Source organism: Diprion similis, chromosome 1, assembly GCF_021155765.1.
Source record: "Diprion similis isolate iyDipSimi1 chromosome 1, iyDipSimi1.1, whole genome shotgun sequence".
Taxonomy (NCBI): Eukaryota; Metazoa; Arthropoda; class Insecta; order Hymenoptera; family Diprionidae; genus Diprion; species Diprion similis.
In genome coordinates, this window is record NC_060105.1 from 11,735,837 (window position 1) to 11,761,009 (window position 25,173).

Below are 25,173 nucleotides of genomic sequence, written 5' to 3' on the forward strand. Positions count from 1 at the left end.
ATCTTGCGATTTTTTAAAACAAAACACACTCATATTTCGAAAGTCTAGTTCCTTGATTCAAAATCATTTTGGAATTAAGGAAACAGTGATTTTACTGAGAGTCATTCTGTTCAACATGTTATCTGCATGGAAATGAATCGCCGTTGAACTTCGAAACGTTATTGTCCCAATGTATTTTTAGAATTCATCCTCAAATCCCAAATTAGGAATTGAACAAGGATACTTTTTAACGTCAAAGTCACTAACTTCAGCCTCATGAGATGATCACATTACCATTTTTCGATAAGAAGAGTCTGTGTATCATCTTCTAACCTCAAATCATCAATAGTATCATCGATAAATCTTTAGCAAAAAATCTTTTGTATAAACAGTGAAAACTTAAAAAAGGCACTTTTTTGCAAAGATATGGTACCCAATAGAACTTTAGTTTCGAAATTTGACGATATTAACGAGTACATTAATCAAATTTCTGTAATAATTCTAATTCCGTTCTTCAACGTTCATCATTTTCTAAAGGCTTCCAAAGTGCAAGTATGACCATATTCAAGGTTTCATCAGAGGCGTGCATTTCCTTGACGAAAGTGATTTATCGGCGTGTTTGGTCGGTACGATTTACATTCCCAACGCGCGAAAATCAACCAGCAAAATCTGACGTACGAAACACGCGTTATAACCACTACAGTCGTCGAGGTTCTCAGAGGAGAATGTCAAGCAGATGTAAAGTGCTGTTTAATCACATGCTTTTTTTCTAAGCATACCGCTACCTCGCACATGAGTAGCTACTTTGATGGGTGAGAAAGAAACCGAGTAGCCGGAAAGACGTCATCAGAAGAAAAAATTACTGTTTTACAATTAACTATACAGGCACTTGATGAAAATAAAATAGAGTTTGGACCACCCGCTCACTCTTGCTTTCTACTATTCATGTCTGTCACTATCGAAACGATAATGTGAACTTTTTCCAACTTCTGAAGAAATCCTCGCCATCATATTACTTTCTTGTAATTTTTATTCAGTTTTTTTCAAATCTGAGGACGTATAGTGGATCAAAATGAAAGACATCGAGATAATTTCTGCTTCTACAACTGCACCCAGTTCTATTACATATACACAATTTTAATCTAGGGTTAACACTGACTGTAAATTTCCCATAACCCGATATTCTACTAGCATATCGACTTAATGACCATGTTGAAATTAGTAACGTTATAAATCGTTGTACGATTTTAGAACGACTTTCAAGGAGTTCTTTGTTGTGATTTACCAACTGGATTACAGACAATCCTGAGGCCGTGAAGTAATGATTTTTGTCCTCGTCGTCCTCATACTTACAATGAAAAGTAAGTCCAAATGGGTGACATGGAAGAACGGAATAAATTCAAATTTTCACGAAAGAGCAGATATTTCGATGCGTCTCGAAAGAGAATAGCAGTTTTCATCACTAATTTTACACATTATTGTGTAAAATCTTACGCCCGTCTAAAGGACATAGTTTGTTGCACGAATATGCGTAAAGAACACGATTTTGTTACGTGTGCATAAAGTTGACAATCGTTCGAAAGTCAGTTTATTCACTTTACGCACCGTATGCGTAAAACTACTACTTTACTCACCGAAAGCACGAAGGAAATCTCGTACTTTAAGCATACTCATGCAAAGTAGGTATCTACGGAATTACTAGTCTCTTATAGGTGCGAACATCGAAAGAAAAATACTTTTCTAAAGAATTTTTTTTTTCTAAATCTCTAATGAAGTAGAAATAGGTATACACATTGGGTCTAATACAATTAATATTTAATTTGCGATTTCCTTGATACATTTTTCATTAGACTTATCATTCCATCGCATCCTGATGTTGATTTATAAATTTGCCTTCGATCTGATACTTTACTGCCCCGTCGACATCGTCGAAGGAAGCAAGAGGCCAAAGTTCTGTTCGCAACCCGTTCGAAAAAGGTTACCGCACGGCTTACATGGTGCGTTTCTTCGTCGATGGCGATTCTCCTTTCAAGACACGTACTTAATAATTATATGGGCATCGCCTAATTCGAAAACTGGCCAACCAAGACAATGGACTTCCCCCCTCGCAAAGACCGGCGGTTGGTTAGTCGCGCGGACTACGTCCTGCAAGACAGTGCTTCGTCAAACAAAGCGCCATCATCGTCTTGCGATTAGCGATTCGCGTCTCCGCTCATCTCCAAGTGTAGATAAGATGGCAAATCTGACTCCACGTCTGCAGAGACGCAACAGGCCAACCTTCCTAGACTTGTCCATGGTTACCACGCGTGAGTAACGTCCTGTAAAACGTTCTTTTTAACTCAAATATTATGTAAAAAACGATGAATTTGAGAAGTGCTTTGTTTTTTATCGGGACGCCACTTTCCCAATACGATGGACATCCAAATTCGAGATTAAAATATTTCTAAAGACTGAACATGACTCCCCGCGACGTAACACGACTTCAACCCTTACAATACACACTAGGGTCAAAATGACCCCACGGCATCTTCATCGTGAATTCCATCTGACAAATATCCAAAATAATCCGATTTGATCCAAGGTAAATAATGAGATATCGTAAAAAACGTTAGTCCATTCTTTTTTGAAGAATTCAACTTCACTCAGTCAAACTTTTTTTCTCAAATATCTGTATCTTGAGACGAGTTATTCAATCAATTTTTAGCTCAAAATATTGAAAATTCAATGAGTCATGATTTTTTTAGTAGAATGATTCACTTCACGCTATTTTTTGTTTCATAAATTTTCTTTTTACGGCATGGGCATTGAAAAGTCAGCTTCTTGTGGCAGTTTTCGTTCCGTAAAGTGACGCTTTATACGGCAGCGAACAAAGTTGCGGAATGAAGTCTTTATTCCGCAGTTTTGATGCGCAGTTCGAAGTGCGCATCCCAAACTGCCGAATAAGTAGCTTCGTCGAACAGATCGCGACATAACCTCACTCTTCGTTTTGCTTTTCAATGCTCATAGCGTAAAAAATATTGCATGTGGCATGCCCGTAAACCGTTTTTTGGCTCGGATAATTTCAGTACTCGCTTCCGGCTCGCTTCCGGCTCGTCTTCAGCTCGTCCTGAAATTTTTATCCTTGCCAAAAAAACAGGCAGTTTACGGGCATGCCACATTAATAGATATTTCATGTTAAAAATTTCATTTTGCTAAAGATAACTAATTTGCCTTAAAATATAATGGTTAAAGAGTATCCCGGAATTTTGTCAAGTTATTTGAATTGATATCTCCGTTTCGGCGCAATGACTTTTGATGTGCGGTCTCCAACGATAAACAACTCAACGATTAAGTTACTTTAACTTAGAATTTGAAACAGTCATTTTGTACAATGATCTTGTAGAGATTCAAATCATTTTTTGTGTGTTCAAAAGATGTATGACGACCTCTTGTCACTCAACTGACTAGTAGAATATCTCAGAGCGATCTTGTATGACTTTAATTGGATTCATAGAACTTGTAGTGACTTTGCATAACTTGAACTGTTCCTGGAAGACACCAAAATAACTTCTCACGACCTAAAATTAGCAAAACTGAGTTCATAAAACTTCATACAACTTCGATCTCTATCGTGTTCAGACTGTTTTAAAAGATGCAGTAACTTTATGTAAAACTTCACGCTACCTTTTTTGACTTCACGAGACCTAAAATTATCACATTATATATCATGATTTTGAGTATCTGAATATTACTTGATACTATTTAAAAAAAACAATGAATTTCTTTGGAGGATTTCATTTGCCATTTCCAACTTCAAGTGACATTTCGTGATCTAAGAGACCTTAGTCGTACTGTATATTAAGATAATTTGATAACATCATTACAAAATAACCGCATAAATTGGCTTAATTTGCGTGACTTTTCAAAAACCGTACAAAACTTGAATTCCGATAACTTCCAACACTATTAAATTGAAATTTCAACCACGTTCAAAAGATGCTCCACCAATGAGGGCATTGAACTTCAATTAGAAAGACGAATCCCCCAATCTTAACTACAGACCACATGATCAAAGGATACAAAGTCAAAAGATAAACTGTTTTCTATTCGTTTCAACGAAAGCTGATACCAAAAGCACATCGCTGGCTGAAACCGGATAACGAGCAACATCCAGGGTCTCGGGGTGATCCACAAATCGAGGGAGAACGCTTTCCCCATCACCCGAAGCTGGGGTGAAATTTATTGAAATGTGTAGATCTAAAATGAGTCTGTTTCTTAGCTGACGCGGGCACGCCTTGCTCTGTTACGGTAGTCAAGTTCTATTCTCGATCCTTCCTTCGCTCTGATCGCACAACCAGCAAGTGCACCACCAACTGTAAACCGGCCTAGTTTACTTACCTTCGTTCTATAGTACAGTTTACTTACGCTTACTTAAGCTTGGAGAGGGACCCTCGACATAAAAGGCATACAATGTTATTTCTGGCCGACAATTTACGAGAATTTTCCACACCCAAGGAAATTTCTTAGATACACCTAATACTTCCTACATGTTCAGGTACACTAATAAACTCGCCTTTCTACAAGAGATCTTAACTTTCAATCCAGAGATAAGACCACAAATTCGATTTAGAATTACGTATTGAACAAAACTTCACAAATGTGTTTTTATTAACAACCGTGTTTTATGCTTTAGAAAGAATTTTGCCAAAATAGCATGTCTCAAACCATCAATATCTTTAGGCAGTCATTTTAAAAATGACTCGATCATTTAGGATCATGTAGTGATTATCATCTTTCATCCGCGAAATCGGTGATATGGATAAAGGTTTTCACCTGGATTGACAGCTAAACTGTTTGTCAGCAACACAATTCAGTTCTTTGCTATAAAAGTAGAATTATACACATTTTTTTTTATTTATAGCACAGTGGAAGGGTAAAATTTGGAACCTAATTTTTCAGTTAAAAGTAATTACATTTTGATGATGAATTTTAAATCTGTCAACAAACGGGTCGTTGTCTATCATAATTAACGCTGCAAACTTAACTTTAACGATGTTCACTTTGGTGATAGAATGTTCATTTTTCGTATAAAGATTTCGAGACTCGGGAAAATTAAAATTTCACCAACCATGTACTTGAGCCTTAACATAATAATCTTTTTTTGTGTAAAAATGATTACTTGTTCACAACTATACATTGAAGCATCCCCGGAACTGAAAATTCATCATAAAAATCAGTTCATAGTAAACAGAAACGCAAACTTCTGAATACAATTTTCCGCACATTCCATCTGGACGTAGGACAGTTGAATCCAATGAAAAATATTCCTTGATATCTAAATTCTTAAGCAGCTGTTTCCAGAAACGTTCAGATATGAAACACCGTTCTGCCTCTGTGGTTTCGGTTAGCCACTGAGCGTCGTAATTGAAAATTTATTATTCTCGGCTTAGTTTGTTATTTAAGGAGAAAAATATTGAAGTAATCGCGAATATACGTGAGTAAAATTCCACATATTTTTCAAAATAAATATGAAATTATATACTGTAAGTTTTCCTAGAAACTGATAGGCCAGACGCGCATGCGCAAATACACTCAGACTGATTGCGTAATGTATGTGATGTGAGTGTTTTTGCGCATGCGCGTCCGGCTGACATGTGTCCACAAAAACGCACGACTTACGAAACGAAGATAAAAAAAATGTCACAGGAACTCCCTTAGAGCCCCGAGAGAATTGCGTATGATGTGCATTCTGCGTTATTAAGCTGGTTCGTTAATTATGCCTAAATTACACGTTACGTAATTATGTGCTGGCCCAGTTACTCGGACCTTCGTTAAGAATTAGTGTATCACCTGTATCAGAGGATCTACATAGGATTCAAAATTCACTGGAATTAACCCTCAGAATACATACAAGTTTCGTCTTGAATTTTTATTCGATAATACTAACATAAATTTTTACCCAATAATACAAAAACAATTATTCTTTAAATCACGATATTCTAACAAAATTTCGTTTTAATATTTCTAACGAGTCGTTTGAACTACAGGAATTAATTCTACAATGTTTAAACAATATCTGAGAATTTTTTCAACTTCATCGGATGAATAGTTTAGAAATGTTAGACCGTAAAAAAAGTGATCAAAGAAATATGTATCTGCTCGGAGGGTTGACGTCCTGACAGTATTTAAGACGTTTTTTCGAAATTCGAAAATGGAAGAGCTTTTTCAAATGTTTGTCGGCAGAATTATTCCATCTAGTGTCTACACTCCTCGTCATTACACGTCCTGTCAGTTCCTCCGTGCGTTTCAAAATATAAACCCAGGTATTTACATCTACGTATCGTATAATGTACACGTGTTTCTACACGTACAAGATACACATCACACGTGTGCACGGTGCACCTAAAACGAGAAAACGTAAACAGACGCGGCTATTCCTACAGGAGTTGAGGCTAATGGCTCCCCCTCCCCCTCCCCCCCCCCCCTTCACGCCCCGGCAAAACATAAACCGAATAATTCGACGGGGTTCGTTGTATGTATTACTGTATGCACGGGTGTGTCGTTTGTCGATAATGCGTGGCTGGCTAGGCGAGGACTCGGAACCGGAAATACCTCCGTGTCGTACATGCATTGCGGTTTGGTAGGTAACACGGGTGTACACATATTATTGAAAAGTGTCCTCATATGACGTCAGAAGCTGGTTGGCGGCGCCATTTTATCACCACATAACCTAAGTTTTTCATTTTAATGAAGTCAAATGGTAATTCTTGGGGTTTTAAATTACTCATGTTGTATAAATTGATGAAACATAATTAATGATGTAACTGTTTTACCATCCATACGCGAAAAAAGATAGTCAGCAGTCAGCTGTCAGTCTGGTTACATTAGTTTGATCTTTTTCCACCAGATGACGCATTGCAAGGTGACAATCTGAATATATTTATGTATGTACGTGAAACTCGTACCTTTGTATCGTTCTTTTTTTAAATTGGATAACGGTTTTTAAGGTTTGGTATTATAAATAAACATCGACGCGTAAAAAATTCCTGTGAATTTTGCTTCCAAGATTGTTCTTGGAACACATCGATCTTTTTTAAATGAAGATACGTTAAGCCAATTGAAATTACGTGGAGTCACTTGAATATTTTTAAACTCGTTCAAAGTCTTGCAGGATTGAAGTAAGATAGTATATAAATATATATACGCTGCATCAGCGACTTGAAGGATTATTCAAATCGATCATGAAGATAGATCGTATTGTTCAGAAATCGAAATCGATGTGTGATCGTTGATTTTATTTTAGAAAAGCATAAGAAGCAAAAACATGTCAGTTTTGCGGAGAAACTTTTCACGATCTTACTTTCTGTATTTGTGCAAAGTAAATACTGTATGAAGAGAGAATAAAAAGTGGTATCTCGGAAATTCCAACTTTTTTTTACAAAATTATTCACATTTCGCTAGTTTTCGAATGCGAAAAAAATCAGAGATTGAGTTGAGCGGGAATACCACCCCACACGCAATTTTACTCAAGTGCAGTACGACACGTGCTGCAATTGCTTGAAATTTATGTTTCCGCACGATAATTTGAACATTATATAAATAAGTATACAACTTTGCAACCTAGGTGGTCGACCAACCGGGAAAATCAAGAACGTTGAGAGAACCGTCTGATTGATTGTTTCATTCGGTTATATCTTTCAGTGTAGAACCTAAGAAGCTAAGAAAATTGAATTGAACTCATTGAATCGAAAGCTGCGATGATTATGTTAAGAAAAACTTGAGACTCGCTAATTCGTCAACTTTATAACTGTTACAATATGATAATCAATTCATGCGACTGTGTCAACGATACTTTGGTTTACATCGTCTTCTTGACTCAAATCAATATTAAATTTTTGCAATATACACATATGTATATATAGGGAATTCCATGTCAATTCGATCAATGATTTTCCCTCACCGTTTTTGATTTGCTTCAGGATTTTTCATACGGTTCTCCGTTCTCTTTTCAGATTTTTTCTTACGACCGTTAATTTTTTAGAATTATTCAAACCTATCCGAAAATTGGCGTGTTTTAAAAATCTTTAAAAAATTTCAAAAAATCCTATTTTTCACTCTGATCATTCTGATACCCGTCCAATGCAAAAGCGATTTATTCTCCTATTTTTCTAGCACTTTAAACATTTTAAACAAACAAAACAACTTGTTTCAAAGTTCCGAAAAAATTCTCAAGAAAAGTACCAAACATTCTTTAATTAATTCTGAATCTTTGGCCGCAAGGAAGCAGAATTTTATGTGTATATATACCCATACGTACTGTAACACTCTATAATACCATTTTTCTTTGCATCATTGTAGGGACTGCAGTGATGCCGCCCCTTACTGGAGACGCCGCGATAGACGACGTCATTCTGGTATCAAGTAAGGAAAGCGAGGTTGCAGTGTTGTGGGTCAACTACCTCGTATCATGCTTCGCGCACATAAGCCAACAGCAAGGGCGACCACCCTTCAAGTAAGTTTGCTCCGTATGCCAGGGATGAAAATTTATACCTTTGTTTCAGAGAAACAAAGTCAAAATGAAAATAATAATGAGATGTAGAATAACAAAGACACGTAATATTCTTTTCGCTTTAGAGTAATGCCATCATTTCAAATTTTAGGAAATCGTAGTATTTATATAACGCCAGCATGTTTTACGCGTTTTCCATGCTTGTTTTCCGTACACAAAGTACTTGTTTCTATGACTGTCAAGTCAGTCTGCGAATGCGCATGCGCGGATTACCGTAAAGAACACTTTAAAATCCTAGGCCCATGCGCTGTCGTGAAAAAATCTGACATTACGCGACCCTAACCTCAATTTAGTGCTTCGCGAAAAGCCCGCGTAACATACTTTTGTGATATTAAGAATCGTGTGCAACAAGGAGCTTTTAAAAATGTGGAAAAAATCAGTGCTTTTGAGAGTCAGAACCATGATGTAAAAAATCGCAAGCCAAATCGGTGAGGTCGTAGAATGCCTGATATATGTTCTCACCCGTTGCATTAGGCGCTTTTTACTCAAGATCCAAACAAACGGTTGGACATCTTGAGTCACGGTGGTAAAAAGACGTAAGCATTTTTTCAGTAGCTAAACATGTTACGAGAATATCTCGACTGAGAAGTAAAATCGCGTAACGATGCCACCAAAGCAGAAAGCATCGAAAACTTTCACCGTTTGAGTGTTGGAAAATGAATTTCAAAATGGGTACCTACTCTACACGTACAGTATTATACGCAGCATATTTTAACCAAAGGGTTTCAAGTTCGAGGAGTATGTATAATACGAATATGACGTAGCTGTAGGATGGAGGAGAGCTTGGAACAAGGTTTATTTTATCTCTTGCACTTGGCAAGCTATTCCGACGCCTAGCGTGCTCGCCGGTCAACACGAAAGAATTTCTGCACGCTGAGGAAGCGCTTCGAACTCGCATATTTTTAGATGGAAGTACATGAATGAACGAGTGAATGAAGCTGCAACGAACACGTATGAAGAAAGACGGAGAGAACTGCGAAGGGGAAAATTAACTACCGACATTATTCGCATACTTTTATGGTACTTCTACAACGTACATGATACATCGCGGATTGACCTAGCAAATATTACCTCTTCAATAGTCATTTTTGAGAGCATACGCCATGCAGATGATTTATTTTCTAATATAATATAGCAGCAGACTATCCATCTTAAGCATTCAGAATTGTTTAGGAAAAGGCTGCCATCGATGGACCGACTGAGAAAAATTGTTAACAAGAATTACAGTTTTTGTCAGAGAAGCAAAACTGGTAGTAGACGTTCTGATTAAAATTTGTTTCATCAAAAATTTACGCGTGAAAAACATTAGCGTTAACTTTAGATTCAGCAAAACCGATTTCATATTGGCTACATGCAGTCCAATCATGTGACGGCTCGTATTCATGCATGAATTAATCAATGTTCTTCTCTGTACTATCGAAATAATAAGCTTGAACAATTCAATGACGCAATGTATTGGCGTAAATAGTAAATTGATGAGGTATTAGTCGATTTTACAGGTCTGCAAAAAAATATTTTATCTCAGCTGCATCGGATGTTCTTGGTAAACATTATGTTTTCGACTGTGATGAATCCAAAAATGACTTCTTTTTCTTTCCATGACGTTCAGTATTTTTGCAGAATCCGAGGTGCTTGCATAAAAAAAGTATAACCGCAATGAAAAAACGGCCATTTAATTACAGTGAAGTAAACAAAATTTCTTCATGATTGTACTTAATATTCTGTGGTCGTTATTTTTGCTTATGAAAACTTTTCTTCTTCAATTTTATACTCCTCCAAACACGCTTCTGCTTTCCATTTTCCCTTTTCCTGTTTGTATTTATTCTCGAGTCTCACTCTAATGCATATTAAACAAAAGTAAGCAATAACTTTTGCATAGAATTTTTTGAATCAAGAATAAGAAACGAGAGTTTCAAGTTAAAAAAAAACCCAAGTGATGGAATTCTTTTAAGCATCTTTCCCAGTTCCAGTGAGCAAAAATCTATAAAAAAAACAGTATGAAAAAACCTGCGCAGTTTTTTTGTTTCAGATCTATGTTTTTATCAAACTAGCAGTCTTAAAACTTCTAAAATGTTACATAATCGTCTCGGTATCAGTACGTAAGATAATGTTGCCACATTAAAACTATTACAAAAAAAGGAAAAACCTTTTATTTTTCGTTCCACAAATCTTCGCGAAACTTTGTTCGATCTGTTTGATTTAAACTAAGTAGAAAACTAGATAAAAATCTTTTTAAACATACCAGCTCACCTTTACCTCTAAAATGCGATACTCAATTAGCCTGACATTTATATTTATCATTTTTTCAGAGTACAGCACGTGACCGTGGAGGAAACGAGGACCCCAGAAGCAGAGGAGAAAATAAGTGCAGCTCGTCTTCGGATAATCGTCTTGTGCCCGAGCCTCTTGGAGTATGCAACCTCGAATCCAGCGCAAGCAGCTAGCCTCTCGAGGCACTTGGTTTCGGATAAGGTCCTGGCCATGATGCTCGGGGTTGACGACACCCACGTTACCGAAAATCACAAGGCTGCCCTGGTGTCCTATAACGAGTGGAGAAAGTTCTTCGTCAAAGATAAGGATGAAGATTTCGTCGGCGATCTTATGAGGGCGGCAGTAACAGTCCTGGGAACTTCACCTTATCAAACATCGAAGAGTGACCAAACGTCCTTTTCTATTCTGCCAAAGAAAGTCAAAATGGTTAGTTGCCGGGCGTCGATTCTTCGACTTTTCAATTTTTGTCTCAATGTACTTGAGGTGGTTGATTCATGATCCTGAAAATTTAAGAATTTATTTGCACAACATACGTCATCTGTTAAAATTCAAACCACTTTTTACCTAATTCTCAAAGAGTTCAATAATTCATGCGTCACTTGAAGATAAAAAATAAACAATATTTCGATTAACAAACGAATGATGATAAATCAATTGCAAATCCGGAAAAAAAATTTGCAATTTTTCCACCACTCTGAGACATGAATAGCGACGAAATTTATGCCCAACTGCACTACAGTTTGACGGGCGGATGGCGAGAAAATGAATTTTTCACGATATCGTGAATTGGTTGGCGCCTCAGTTAAGTGTTTAAAATTTGTGCACAGGGCCAGAGCAGAGTCATCGCCTTACTGAACGACCCTCTTCTGCCAGAGGACGTGGTTACAGTGGTAGTTGACAGATGTGGCGAAGCCATAGTCGTGTCGCATATGAAAAAAAGAAATCCTTATACCCTCCAATTTTCGATACCAGACAGATGCCTCGAAGTTTCCATGCTCGTTGGCGTTAGAATTTCCAAAAACGGTGAAGCTCTGGGTGTCCGACAAGTCAAATGCGAAAGTCGCTTAAGGGAGTTGGATCAAATTTTAAGGGCCAATGACAATCCTCTGGAATTCATGTGTCAGGTACGTTGTTCACTAGGCAATTGCTAAAAAAATTATGCAAATGTCAAAAGTTCATCTTTCAATCCATAAAATTTTTAAATTTCGAAAATACCTAGTATTTTTCTGTTTTCTGAAATTCAGTTTTTTCGGATTATACTGAGAATACAAATTATACGCAGTGTCAGTTCCCCTTGACTGTATCGAACTAGTTTTTATATTTTTAATAATTTACGTTCTTGTGAACTTATTGAACTTATTTAATTTCAGACTCTGGGCTTTAATTCGGGAGACCGCGAACAGCTGGACAATTGGATGGTGCACGCTTTTCAGCGAAACTTACCACCTCATTTTAATCTTCTGTCAAGTCCAGCTGGAACTGTGCCAGCTCATAAAAATCACACAAGTAAGTTCACTCACTTCAGGAAAATTAACTGATCAGCAACCAGCAATGAACTTCACTTCTACCATTCGCAATGAAAACCATTCACGAAATGGCCTGATTCCATTTCAAATATATTTCCATTTCTCATACCGATAATTAATCAAGTGTGTCTGTGCATAGAGTTTGTTCCACTATCTGAAATTCTTGCCTCCTTTTCGCTGAATGTTTGTTGATGGTAATTTTTTTCCAGTAAATCTACACAAAATGTAGCCGAATTCCGAATGTTTTCGCCGCTCAAGGCTTCCATTTCTGCACAATCAAATGATCTTCTGATATCAATTGAGAAACATCGAAGTTGTCGAAATTCTATGACGTTGTGAAAGCATTGGAATGGATTTTCTTAAATACTATTATAATAATAAAAAAATATGAAATTGTCTCGGTCCATTTTGTTTTGCATGGAATTCACGATATGTAATACAAAATCAAATCTTTTTTTCAATTTCAAACATGTCTGACCGAAATCTACCCAGAATACATAGTCGGTAAGATAACTACTTTATGGTTCAGGCATTGATAATTTATGGAAGCTATTTTTTGCCGAAATACTAGTTACGCTACGATTTTTCCCGGTTTAACTCTCAAGTATAATTTTCATCTAGTATACATTCATCAATAAATAAAGCTTTTCGAATTTTTGTATCAAATTGTATGCTTACCGTCTTCTTTTCGAAAAATCTGCGGTAATTCGATATTTTTCGGTGAAATAGTAAAAACAAATATAATAAAGCAGTTCGAATTATTTTAGGGAAAATTTGTTACAGCGAAGAAAAATGCATTAAAAACTTTCAAATATTAAAGTGTAAATAATAAGGTATTCAGTGGAAAACTTAAGTTATATTTTAGGAGAATATTTGTTATTCGGTCTACTGATTCCTTCATAAATATTGCAATTTCTTTTCCCTTTTTCCTTCAATCGTTACTTTACCAATCGCACTGCAGTCCGCATGCAATTCTTCTACCGTCATAAATCAATAAATGTAATAAATTTATCTTTAAAAAAAATTCAACATTTTCAGGTCCTGAAGAGACGCCGACGCTTCTTCATTTCGCAGCACGCTTTGGTCTGGAAAAATTGGCTTGGCAACTTCTAGACTGCCCGGGTGGTGACTTAGCATGTGACCTTAGAAACGTGTCGGAGTTGACCCCAGCCGACCTTGCGGAACAAGCTGGCCATACGAAACTAGCACAAACTCTTCGTGGCTACGTGGTAGGCTGACTCTGTACCTAACATCCACATAAATACATCTCCCTTCCTGTGTGCCTGCACATTTAACCTTGTTCCTACTATTCAGTCACTCTATGTCGCACGTTTCGTATTTCATGGCCATTGGAAGAAAGCTAAAAACACCTTTAATGAAGATTATTGGTTTCCTCAACGATCTTCTTTGGAACTTGGCCGTCCGTCTCTGACTTGGACTGAGTTGGATCGGTTTTAAAAACAAAAATATGTTACTTACTGACGTTCTTGTTTATGCCGCTCGGTGTTACTCAGAGTAATCATTCTCTTCTGTTGAACAAAACGACATGAAATTTTCAAATCATTCTCGAAATTGGTAATTCTGAGTTATCTCACTTTCGTTTTCTCTCAATCTCCAGCAGTATAAGTGACTGGAAAAAAACTCGTCTACTTCGTTTTGCTTACAATTGACAGTCTCTTGGACTCTGATGATATACACTCTGCCTCTGTCTATGTATCTATCTTTGAATTTGAAAGCAAACCATGATAATTATGAGTGTGAATGTGAGCGCGTATCTAGAAACGTGACGTTGCAGCACTAACGAAAGAACTTTTCATTTTTCATTGCATGTTTTGGACATCATGCCATCTCTTCATCCGCTTCATCCACCTCGCAGCAAATGAACGAGTTCACTAACATGTACACTTACCTGAAAGTCATGAGCGAGTCAACATCAACACCAATGCCAGGTAAACAATTGAAGTAAATCTGGTTTTGTTTAAAAAGTATTCTTATATAATCGAAAATTGAGGAAATTTTTTAAGATTGAATAACCCATATTGAGGTGCGAAATATAGTCAGATAAGAAGCATTTCAAACTTTAAAGATTCGGTAGATCAGTTCTTCAATAATACACCGTGGAATCATAGACATAGTTCCTATCTCAAATACCTGTGATTTCCTTTTGAGAACTGTCAGGTCACGCAAGGTGCCAGGTTTTTTTTATTTTTGTATCCATGCAAACCCTCAGCTCACCCTTGAAGTAGACAACACTCATCTAGATCGTAATTTCACTCCGTCAGGTAACCACACCCCAATTCAAGACAACGAGGATGAATACTGCCAACCCAGAGCCTTGAATGACGTGTACATGGTGCCCCCAACAGCTAGACCGGTGACTTCCATAGCTCCTCACTCATCTCCGTGCCCTTCTTCAAGCACTGTAACAGATTCGAATATGGGTGACTACGCAATAGCTCCAGCACCGACACCAGTGCAAATGATACCTCCTCCGACAAGCACGGTTACAAATGGACTCGATCTTCCATTTCATGGTTACATGGAAATGCACCCTGCCAGTAAGTCGAGTGAATAATTAATTATTGGACGATAATCAATCAATGTAATGTGAAGAGACATTCTTTTTCCATGAGTCTAACGATACGGGTAATTTACAGGCTTGAAAACTCCGGTTACACCAACACTTCCTCGGTCCAACTTTATACCCGGTAACTCAGGGACCTGTGAAACAGTTACGGAACAAAATCGTGAGGAATCAACACCGACGCCAAGCTTATCAGGAAAATCAAACTTTGCCAGACCACGTGAATATGCGGGACCGCAAGATGAGCTCCTTGAAATTATACACGACTTCAAAAACAATGTATTCACCATTTCTGAGGTTGAAAAGTTAGTAGATTCTTGGAAGAAACGTAACGATGTGCAACAAAATTTTAAAGAGAAAGACAGACAGTTAATGGCGTTGCGAAACGAGTACGAAATTATGCAAAAATTATTGAGGGAAAAAATGAAGAGGCCCACACCATTCGATAGAGTGCGAAAACTATTCGGTATTTCGAAAAAAGGTCAGTTTTTAATTAACTTTCTCCGTCCTAATCTGGGAAATATATTGACTTTATCTACTTTTTTGGATACTCGTTCACAGATACAAAAGACAACTTAGGTGGAGAAGACATACCGGTACAAAATAAGAACAACGCAACTACGAATACCCGCCGACCGGTTAGCAGTTTGAGTCTTCACAGCGTGTCGAGTAAGTATAACCTATGCCAAAAAGCACTCTCACGCATAAGCTATTGTTCTCCACATCAAACTGATTGTATAGTAGTGTTTTTCCGTACGTTGTTTCATTTTTTCTGTAAGAAGATAATATTTATCCTCCAAACTATCCACCAAAGATGCTTCAAGTGCAACTACAATTCATGTGACCAGAATTTCTTGATAAGGAACACAGTTCAGAATACAGAAATCAGTTACCCATTACGCAATGTAATGTCTATGAATTTCGTTTTACAGCAACATTCGATGACATTGTTACAAAATTTTATCTTAAAATTATGTGTGCACTAAGCGTTGAACAATTACTGAAGGATTTATGACACCAATATGAGCATTCAAGAGTTTTATCAAACTCTACAACGGTTCTCTTGTTCCGCAGGTTCATCCTCTTCGGGACGCATGAGTATGGTTAGCGAATGCAGTGGAACGAGCCTCGGCGATAGTGGAACTCATTCTGATCCCGAGGATCGAAAAGTAAGTCAAAAGATCACACGTGTGTGAGCAACCCCGTATCCGATTGAATCACTTAAAAAAAAAAATGTACAACATCTGGTTGGAAAGTTCGATTTTCGAAGCCTGTTGAGCGTGCGTAAAGTGTCCCATTTCTGCACAGTGCGGGAAAACCACGCTTGCGCATGCGCACAATCGAAGTGTTATGTTTTATACACTAGGGATTTCCTTGGTTCGTGTAGATGATCTACTATTGTTCGATCGAAACTGTTTTAACGTCGAGCATAATACATGAAAAGAGTAGATGCATCTTTTTTAATCGTTGGAAATATTGTTTTTCTATCTAAATTACGAGATATTGAATTTCATTGGAAAATAAAGTGGCTCGATGGTTAATATTTATGGTTCCATCGATCATAAGACGCCGAAGGAAAGCGTATTTCGTAGCAGAGGAAAGCTATTTTCATGAGAAAAATTCAAAATATTGAAAACGTGAAAAATTTGTAACACGATAGATGATTAAAGAGTGTAAACATTTTTTTAACTGGAATTTTCATTCAAGTCAGTAAGCCTTACGTAAGAACCATTCGCGGTCAACAATCGTGTGTCAAGAATTTTATTCTGTTGCAATTTCGAAGTGTTATCGAGTATACCAAAGTGTAAAGGTGCTCAAAATTTTAGACTCTTAAAAAGATCTTCTTTAAACCATGAGGACTTCCTACGGTTAAGAAGTAATATTACCAAACGTGTTTAGAAAAAATCGTTTTTCGAGAGACATTTTTCTAAGGAGGGTTGAAGAAAAATAGATTTTTTCACTGTCCCTGATAACAATATATTCGAAAATTAAATGGACATCCAGAAAGATCAGACATTTTTTGCACAAAAAACGAAAGCTATAGCTGTGTAAGAATTCTGATCAAAATTAAGTTGCGTAACGACCACCATTTTTTCTTCTCAAAAAGTATTTTGAAAAACTTGACGTCTTCAATATTTTCCGAAATCTTCACTACGATGCTCTGTTGTCAGAAAACAGATAAATAAGAAATTGAATATTTTGTGATTCTGATAAAATACAGGTCCTTTTAATTATTTACTGGTTTTATCAATAATTACTTCATTTGACGTGAAATTGCTAATTACTGTGTCACTTCTGACTTAACAGAAGCCAAAATTAAGTCATCGTTAATCAATGAATTAAAAATTTGTGTAGCGTTCTAGTACGGACAAAGAAGAATCAATATACTACGAAGTCCCACCAGCACCACGTCCATATCCGCAAAGGTATTCTCCGGTACGTTGCGGTCCAGCATCGATCAATCCAATCGGTACCAACAGCTTGGGCCGAAGACCACCAAAAACCGCCCCGAAGCCAGCGCCTGAAGCGTTCTACATAACCTGCACTCCATCCGGATTACCAATCCACTGTATGTATTTCATCTTATTACATTTATTTTATCATAATTAGACCTGAAGTACGGAGCTCTGATTTTTTTGAGACTCATTTATGTCGTAGAACATTGAAAATGTTTTTTATCTGCGGAAAAGCGGTTTAGAGGGGTGAAAACGACCCCTAAAGATAGGCAACCAACGAGGTGATTTCTTGATGCGTTTAATGGATTTGAATGAAACTAACGTTGAAGTTTTCCTATTCATTATAAAAAAAAAAAAAAACATTTCAGAATACTTTACATGCGTTCAATAACGTGTGCTATGAGAAAAGAGAGAGAAAAAAAACCGCTCTTTAAGTAGGTATTCAGGTAAAGTTATTCCTTGTAAAGGTGCGCACGTGCAAGTTAAATTCTTGCTGCGTAATTGAAATGACATGATTATTCATGATGCAACCAGTGTAATGTTCGTCGTTGATATGTAAGTTTCCGGGATTACGACCGGCATAGCTTAAGAATAAATCCTTCTTTTCCATTATTGGTTATTTCGAAATGATCATTTTTTCAATCATAACTTTGCGATGAACTTTTATTGCTTGTAAAGAAAATTGACACGCACTTTTGTGAAAAGTATAAAGCATTAAATTTTTCGAACAACAAGTATAAAAACAAGTAGGTATGTACGCTCGTGAAATTGACGAAAATTTCAAGTTCGGCGAAAAAATTATGCAAAAAATTTGTTGCGTGGTTTTGACCAATATTTATGTCTATTTTAGCCTTCAAAGCAGACGGGACACCTAGAGAGCCAAAAACTCCTATCTCGCCAACCGACCAGCCTGATTACCTTGATCTTCCAACGAGAGAATCTACTAATGGTGATTCGAACGCAAAACCTGTTTTTGGCAGCACAATGACTCCTCCACCAGGGATGTGCATTCCTACAGAGTACGTGAGCAATCAGCCTGTTCTAATCTCGAAACAGAGGCAGATCACTCGAGAACAACCGACTTCTGGGCAACCTGAATTAGCCAGTAACTCTGAAAAGACGATTGTTCGAGGTAACGAAGAATACGTCGAAGCGGATGTTGTCACGGAAGCTTTAACCGGTGATACTGGACTCTCGGACACGTCGGACCTTCCGGAGTACGTCAACGTCGAAGTGCCTGCGACGACGACGACTTTGCCATCCGAGATCAAGAAGTTACCTGCGCCTCCGGTGCCTCCTCGTGTTAAGACGTGAGTTTCGATATTGTTTACAAGATTTTTTGAATTAGATATTTCACATTTTCCGGTAATTTATTTATAATTCAAGTGTTTTTTATTACCAAAAGTAAGCAATGGAGGAGGACTTAAACAATCCAGTGACGTTTTGTTTAGGGTTTTATACTCGACTCAAAATTATCGAAGATTTAAAATAAAATCTTTACAAGTCTTGTTCTTCTTTTCTTTTTATTATTATATACTATTTATCTGTTATGTGTAGGTAAAATATTCCGTAACTTGATAAGTTTTTAGGTGTTGTTGCGTGTAACTTTTTTTACACTCTACGCAGATAACCTAGGATGAAATTTTTATTCAGTGACGAGAAGTTTATGGGTTTTACAAAAATAAATTCATGTTTCAGTAAAAGATATCATAATATCATCATAAATTTGAATCCTTGATCGATAAGTTGAAGATCTATGTCGTAAAGATCTATGTACAAACAATGTTATTATAAGAAAAATGTAATCTCTCAATAACTGATTTAATGTCATCGTGTTTTATGTTATTTCTTATACTAATTCAGAGACATTGTTTCTTAACGAAAGTCAGTTTCATTATCAGCTGCATTATCGGAAATTTTATGTGCTTAATAATTTCTCGTTTTTTCTTTCGAACTCCAAATGCTTTTGGCTTATACATTAATTATGAGTACTGTAGGCTACCGGAAGTTCCGTAATTCTCGTGCTACGACTGCAATCGGGAATTTTTTTAATGATGTAGCCCTTATCGAAAAAACTCTCTCATAACACCATTCCTTATCTTGAGCTGCTCTTGATTCTGGAAACCGTTACGCTGGTAATCACTGAATTCACTGTGCGTATAATAATACTGTTCCACTATACCTCGTCGTGAATTATAACATCACTTTCTACTCTCAAACCATTTAGTCAAGTTAACAATTAATCTTATTTCTACTTCTGAAACTATTTAATCAAGCTCGCTGGAACGAAGGGTTTAAATCCCATGGAACTCTGACATTCCGCTTCGAAAATAATTAATTATCATCCATTTATGCTGAATTAACCTTTTCTACTCTAATCAGCAGATGAAAAAAAGTGTCTTAGGAATACGAGAGGAATAAACTTTCAATTTGCGCTTAGGGATTATGGAGGAGATTATTCTAAATCCTGGTTTATACATTCTCGAGATTTGGGGAAAAGTGTCAAATGTCCAAATCGGACCCAAAATATTTCTCTCGTCGTATGTTTCCCATATTATTCTAGCATTTTTTTCATACAAAGGAAAATATTATGAATAATTAATATGTGTGGACAGCAATAATTCAATCTTTATCTTTACCATGTGACTCATCAGTTTCTGTCAACAATAAGTTTCGTATCAAGATGTACTCTAAGTTGACGCGATTTTGTTGAAAAAATCAGACATATTGAAGTACATCATGAAAGTTTTGGAGTAGGGTGAAAATATGATTGTGATTGAATTGGTATAATTCTTCAGAGATTTTGTTCTTTCGAAATAAATTTTTTTCAATGAGAACGTAAATTGTTCTCTTTTTTCTTGTTATAAGGTATATATATATTTTGAAATATATCCCGACATATTTCATATACTTATAAAATTTGAAATTTCTAGAACATTTATAACAAATCATCGTTAATAAATACCCCGTTCTTTATATATTCTAAAAGTTTCTGGATTCACTTCTAAATGTCTTCTTTTTCCATAAAAGCAGTTGAAATTAGTAATTTCTTGAATTTTTCTTTTTTTCTTTTCTTTTTTTATTACAGATTTATTTATAATCTCGTATTCGTTCTACTGTGAAAACTTCAACGTATGCTCCAATATTCGTGTTTTTTTTTACACAATTACAGAACCAAATTACGTGTTATATTATTTTTGTTTTTATGAATATTTCGAAAAATGTTGATCTCCGGAGTATTTTTGCCAATTTAATGATGATTTAATTTTTGTTCCACTATAAAAATTTTCAAATATACTTGAAAATATTCACTTTTTTAAACAGAGAAACGAAAATCATTCACTTTTCGGGCTTTCGCATGTACGGGGTTTCGTATTTTGGAACTTCCTAAAGAGCTGGCTCGAAACGAGCTTCAAATTCGAAAAGATCACGCTGTTTTACAAAAAAAATGTATTGTACGTTATTTTTTTGCAACGATAAGAAGTAATAAGAGTTTGAAGAAAAATCCCAGTTTGCAATTCTTGCAGTTTCTCTTATTCAACGACAAGAATTCGTTCACCTCATATTTAAGAATATTTATATCGTGTTGGATAAGGTTTACCGTTGACGAAACGTGATGTTTTTTTTACTGCTGCCAATTTTTGCAGTGTAACAAAATGTATCTAACTATAAACGAACGCGACGTCACTGAAGATAATTAATGCAACAAATAGAATGAGATTCGGAAAAAATCCTTTGCGGTGAATTAAATATAAACGTTAGTCACTAATTAACTCTTGCTTACACTGACTCATAAGTTCCAGTAGTAGTTAATCACTGTTATTGCAATACCAGGTTTTTGACCATATTAGGATTGGATATTTGGAATATAGAAAACTAAAATTTTACTTGATTTTTGTGAATGACCTATCAGGACGTTTTCTAATTTGCAATTTGATGTTTTTGTGTTTCAGTGTTCGTTAAGAAATGAAATATATAAAGGTTGACAAATAAGGCATCTCGCAATGTGTAAGTGTAAATATATTTTCATAGCGTATAAAGTGATTATATAACTATACTATATGTATATACATAACTATTTATATTTAGATTCAGAATTATTTAATTACAAGCAAAACGAAACACACACTTACAGTTGAAATTCAACTCGTATAGTTTTGCTTAAGAATTTAATTCTAGAAATCAATCCTGCATGCATGTTACGTAGTTTTTGAAATTCAACTCGTATAGTTTTGCTTAAGAATTTAATTCTAGAAATCAATCCTGCATGCATGTTACGTAGTTTTTGAAATTCATTATATACTTTCACTCGAAACGCAAAGTCTTTGAAAATGGTAAATGTGTAGCCATACAAAAATACAAAAAAATATTCAATCTTCATTAACGATTTGAGATCTTAATCAATTTTTCCGGTTCCGTATAAGGCACAGTTATTAATAAGATGGAAATAAAATTATTATAAAAAAGAAACAGATAAGAGGATATTGCAAAGATTTCGGGCTGCATCGAGAAAATTTTTTTTCATGGTAAATTATATAACTTTAATGTGGTAATTCGAAACACGGTGCTGCAACGAAATCGATTGATTTAATGCACCTCGTAAACCGTTCTGCACCGATCTAGTATTAAAAAATATCTGATTTGCATTCTATTAGCATATAAATATAGAATATTATATTATATTATATTACATTATACTTATATTATATTATATTATATTAATATTATACTCGTATCACGTATTACACATTTGGCCATGGTGGCGTAATTATACGACTAGCCAAATGGTTAATTCCACAAGTATTTCAGTTTCTTCAATGAAGGAGAATTCAATAATTCATGAATATCCAGACGTGGGTGAAATTTGGATATACAGCAGCTTATTTAAACGATTCGCAAAAACGCGAGAACAAATTTATTACTAGACATAAATCGAAACGGAAACTGTTGAAAAATTCATTTTAACTTTTTGCCGATGGAAAGTAATTTTTTATTTCTAAATACTCACATGATTGGAATAGCCATGTCCGGTGAATCAAGTGTAATTTCGCCACGGATGGTTGACTTTCTCACAAAAATATTCAATGAATACGTAGTGAACTTGAGAATATGTAAATTACCAAATACTTGGACGCGTGTCCAAATAGATAAATACAATGCTAGTGAGCACCAAATCAAATCTTTTTTGACTCTTGGCATATCTACATACAAACATATGTATTCTGTATGTATAGAGAGAGAGAGAGACAGAAAGAAAGATTTGCCAAATATTGTAAATAGTCTAATAATATAGTCTTCATAAATTTTTAAGTAAATAATAAGAACAGATTAATTGATTTGTCAACCTGCTACAGCTCATCCTATACGTATTAAGAGCATAAATAATTATTAAATTTACAAACTAAATGACATATTTCTACTACTCCTATTTGAAATATGAATTAGAAATTTGTATAATTAATCGCGATTATTTCTTCGACGTTTTCTTTCATCAATGTTGTTAAATTTATTTAGATTTATTTCCTTTCATGAAATTTCAAACGGCGAACACACAGTCTTTGCCTACTTATGTATGATTCTAATAATACTGATTGTAATGTCGATTATATAGTTATATATTTAGTATTTTTATATCATATGTATTTTATTTTATACCTGTGCATGCATCAATCATGCGTCTGTAGTTGAAATTTATTGAATAGAATTATCGGTCGACGAATAATCTAATCACTGTAAAATTTTATTTTAATAACGCAATATTAGTTTCGCGTGAAAATTATGATATATGCTATACAATGACTAATGAATATTATTGTACACGATATAATTATTGTAAATCGTAATTTTCACGAGTACTTCGTTCTAGTTAGTACACTTTAGGTATACATCATGTTAATATTCGTGCCTATAGTACCAACGATGCATTTATACCTACGGATTCTTCAGCCATAGGCGTAAGCCGCGATAATTATTATAGCTGTTTTTCATTAATATAAGAGAAAAAAATTTCTTCTCATACATATATATATATATGCCTTCGCGCTCTATATTATAAAGCGCTAATTTATATTTATATTTTCAAATACGTAAGATATTATATATGTATGAAATTTATTGTCGTATATACGTTAACTAAAAATACAAAGATGCGAAAAATTTTCTCCTAACACACTCTTCTTGTTCATGTTTACTCGTGTGGATATCTTCACGGCATCGAGAATACTATTGACATTTAATACTGCCTATATAGCCTACGAAAACGCATACATAATGCATGTATGCAAATGCCTGCATATAACAAGCATTAAACTTTTATTTTTATTTTCTAGAGTGATAATAGTACGGCGAAATCAATACAATTAAAAAAAAACTCGCTCGTTTTTTAAGTCGCAAGACGTGTGTCTTTTTAAAAATTAATTCGTACGCGTTTTAAGTTTCGAAATTCAGGTTTGAATGTCAAGGTTTTCGAACTTATGACAAGGTTATAAACTTCCGGAAACAACCAAATTCCAATTTCAGATTCACCATTTTAATACATGTTGTTTTGCAATATCTTGTTCTTAGCTTTCAGGATCGTTATTTTCATACTTATGATTATTCAAAACTCGTTTCGGTTGAATAATCCGGCTTGCAAGAACCAGGCAGCATATAATGTCTCCGTAATTCACACTTTGGTGACGTACCTTCACACGTTAACCACAATGTTGCAAATGGGGATTTCGAACTTTCGAACTATGTACCTCCTATAAAATTTCGATGTAATTCTGAGGCATATATTAACTTCTCATGGATAGATTCATACGTAATACAGAACTGAGGTTGGACTTTGCATGATTCATGATTACGTATGGGTCATCCAGTTCCAACGAAATTCATCAGCTGACAACAATTATGGTTACATACTTCTGCTGGTCGATTTGCAATCTTCAAAGGTAGTCCGTTCTCAATTGACGAGAAAAAGAGAAAGGTACCGAGAGTAAAACTGGTATACCAATAATTATTGTGACCTTGATTCAACCTGATTTTTTTGGCCAAGCTGAGATTTTTTAAAAGATTATCAAATGCAAAGTTTCAACTTTACCGTTGTACATTCGTTGGTCGAAGTAAAAACGGTACGCGTAAAAGAAAAAATTAATGTAAATCTAGTTTACACTTATCCTGTAACTTATCAAGTGCGAATAGAATATTGGAATATACGAATATCCCAAAAAAAATTTAGAAAAGCCCCAAATCACAAAATATTTCAAATTTTGTTATAGACATTCCATTTAAAGTGAGATTCATTAAGACAAAATAATCCTTAGAGTTTTTCACAAAAATTATCGTTCTCTTTGTTTATTGTTTACAATAGTAAAAATTTCGTTTCTTACGGTTACTAGAAAATTTACGTTAAAAAATACTACCGCGATTTTTTTTATACGATTTTTCTCACTTTGAAAGGCCATCCATATATTTTTTTTTTTATATATATATTTATTCGACTCGATTTGAATTTTGTACAATTTTTTCAAAACCATTGAATTGATCGTCACGATTTAAAAATCTGAAAATTAAATTTCAAAAATCGGTTTCCATATAAAAAAATGTTTCAGCAATCATTCGTAAATAATTAGTAAAATGACTCCCGCTTTTGATTTTTTTTTTCTATCGTTTTTTTTTTTTTTTTTTATTAAAATAACTTGAAAACAAACAGTGAGAAGGACAAATCTTCCCACTCCGGTTAAAAGCTAAAAAATTTTGATATCCGAAACACGATTTTTTTAGAATTTTTTCAAAATTCAAAAATCTACAAAGAATAGTGCCTGTCAA

At 35.3% G+C, this 25,173-nt stretch overlaps 1 protein-coding gene across 2 annotated transcripts in view; it reads left to right on the forward strand.

Annotated features, from left to right (window-relative positions):
• Positions 1-21,575, forward strand: part of LOC124410570 (phosphoinositide 3-kinase adapter protein 1) — a 49,372-nt gene extending 27,797 nt beyond the window's left edge. For both annotated transcript variants that reach the window (XM_046889054.1, XM_046889062.1), the window contains 13 exons: positions 8,317-8,470; positions 10,837-11,224; positions 11,626-11,922; positions 12,169-12,304; positions 13,363-13,553; positions 14,201-14,273; positions 14,607-14,882; positions 14,982-15,389; positions 15,470-15,577; positions 15,983-16,077; positions 17,264-17,477; positions 18,215-18,674; positions 21,318-21,575. In XM_046889054.1, the coding sequence (XP_046745010.1) occupies positions 8,317-8,470; positions 10,837-11,224; positions 11,626-11,922; positions 12,169-12,304; positions 13,363-13,553; positions 14,201-14,273; positions 14,607-14,882; positions 14,982-15,389; positions 15,470-15,577; positions 15,983-16,077; positions 17,264-17,477; positions 18,215-18,674; positions 21,318-21,327 (2,810 nt within the window). In that variant the 3' untranslated portion in view covers positions 21,328-21,575. The remainder of the gene's footprint in view (positions 1-8,316; positions 8,471-10,836; positions 11,225-11,625; positions 11,923-12,168; positions 12,305-13,362; positions 13,554-14,200; positions 14,274-14,606; positions 14,883-14,981; positions 15,390-15,469; positions 15,578-15,982; positions 16,078-17,263; positions 17,478-18,214; positions 18,675-21,317) is intronic.
• Positions 21,576-25,173: the final 3,598 nt, after the last annotated feature.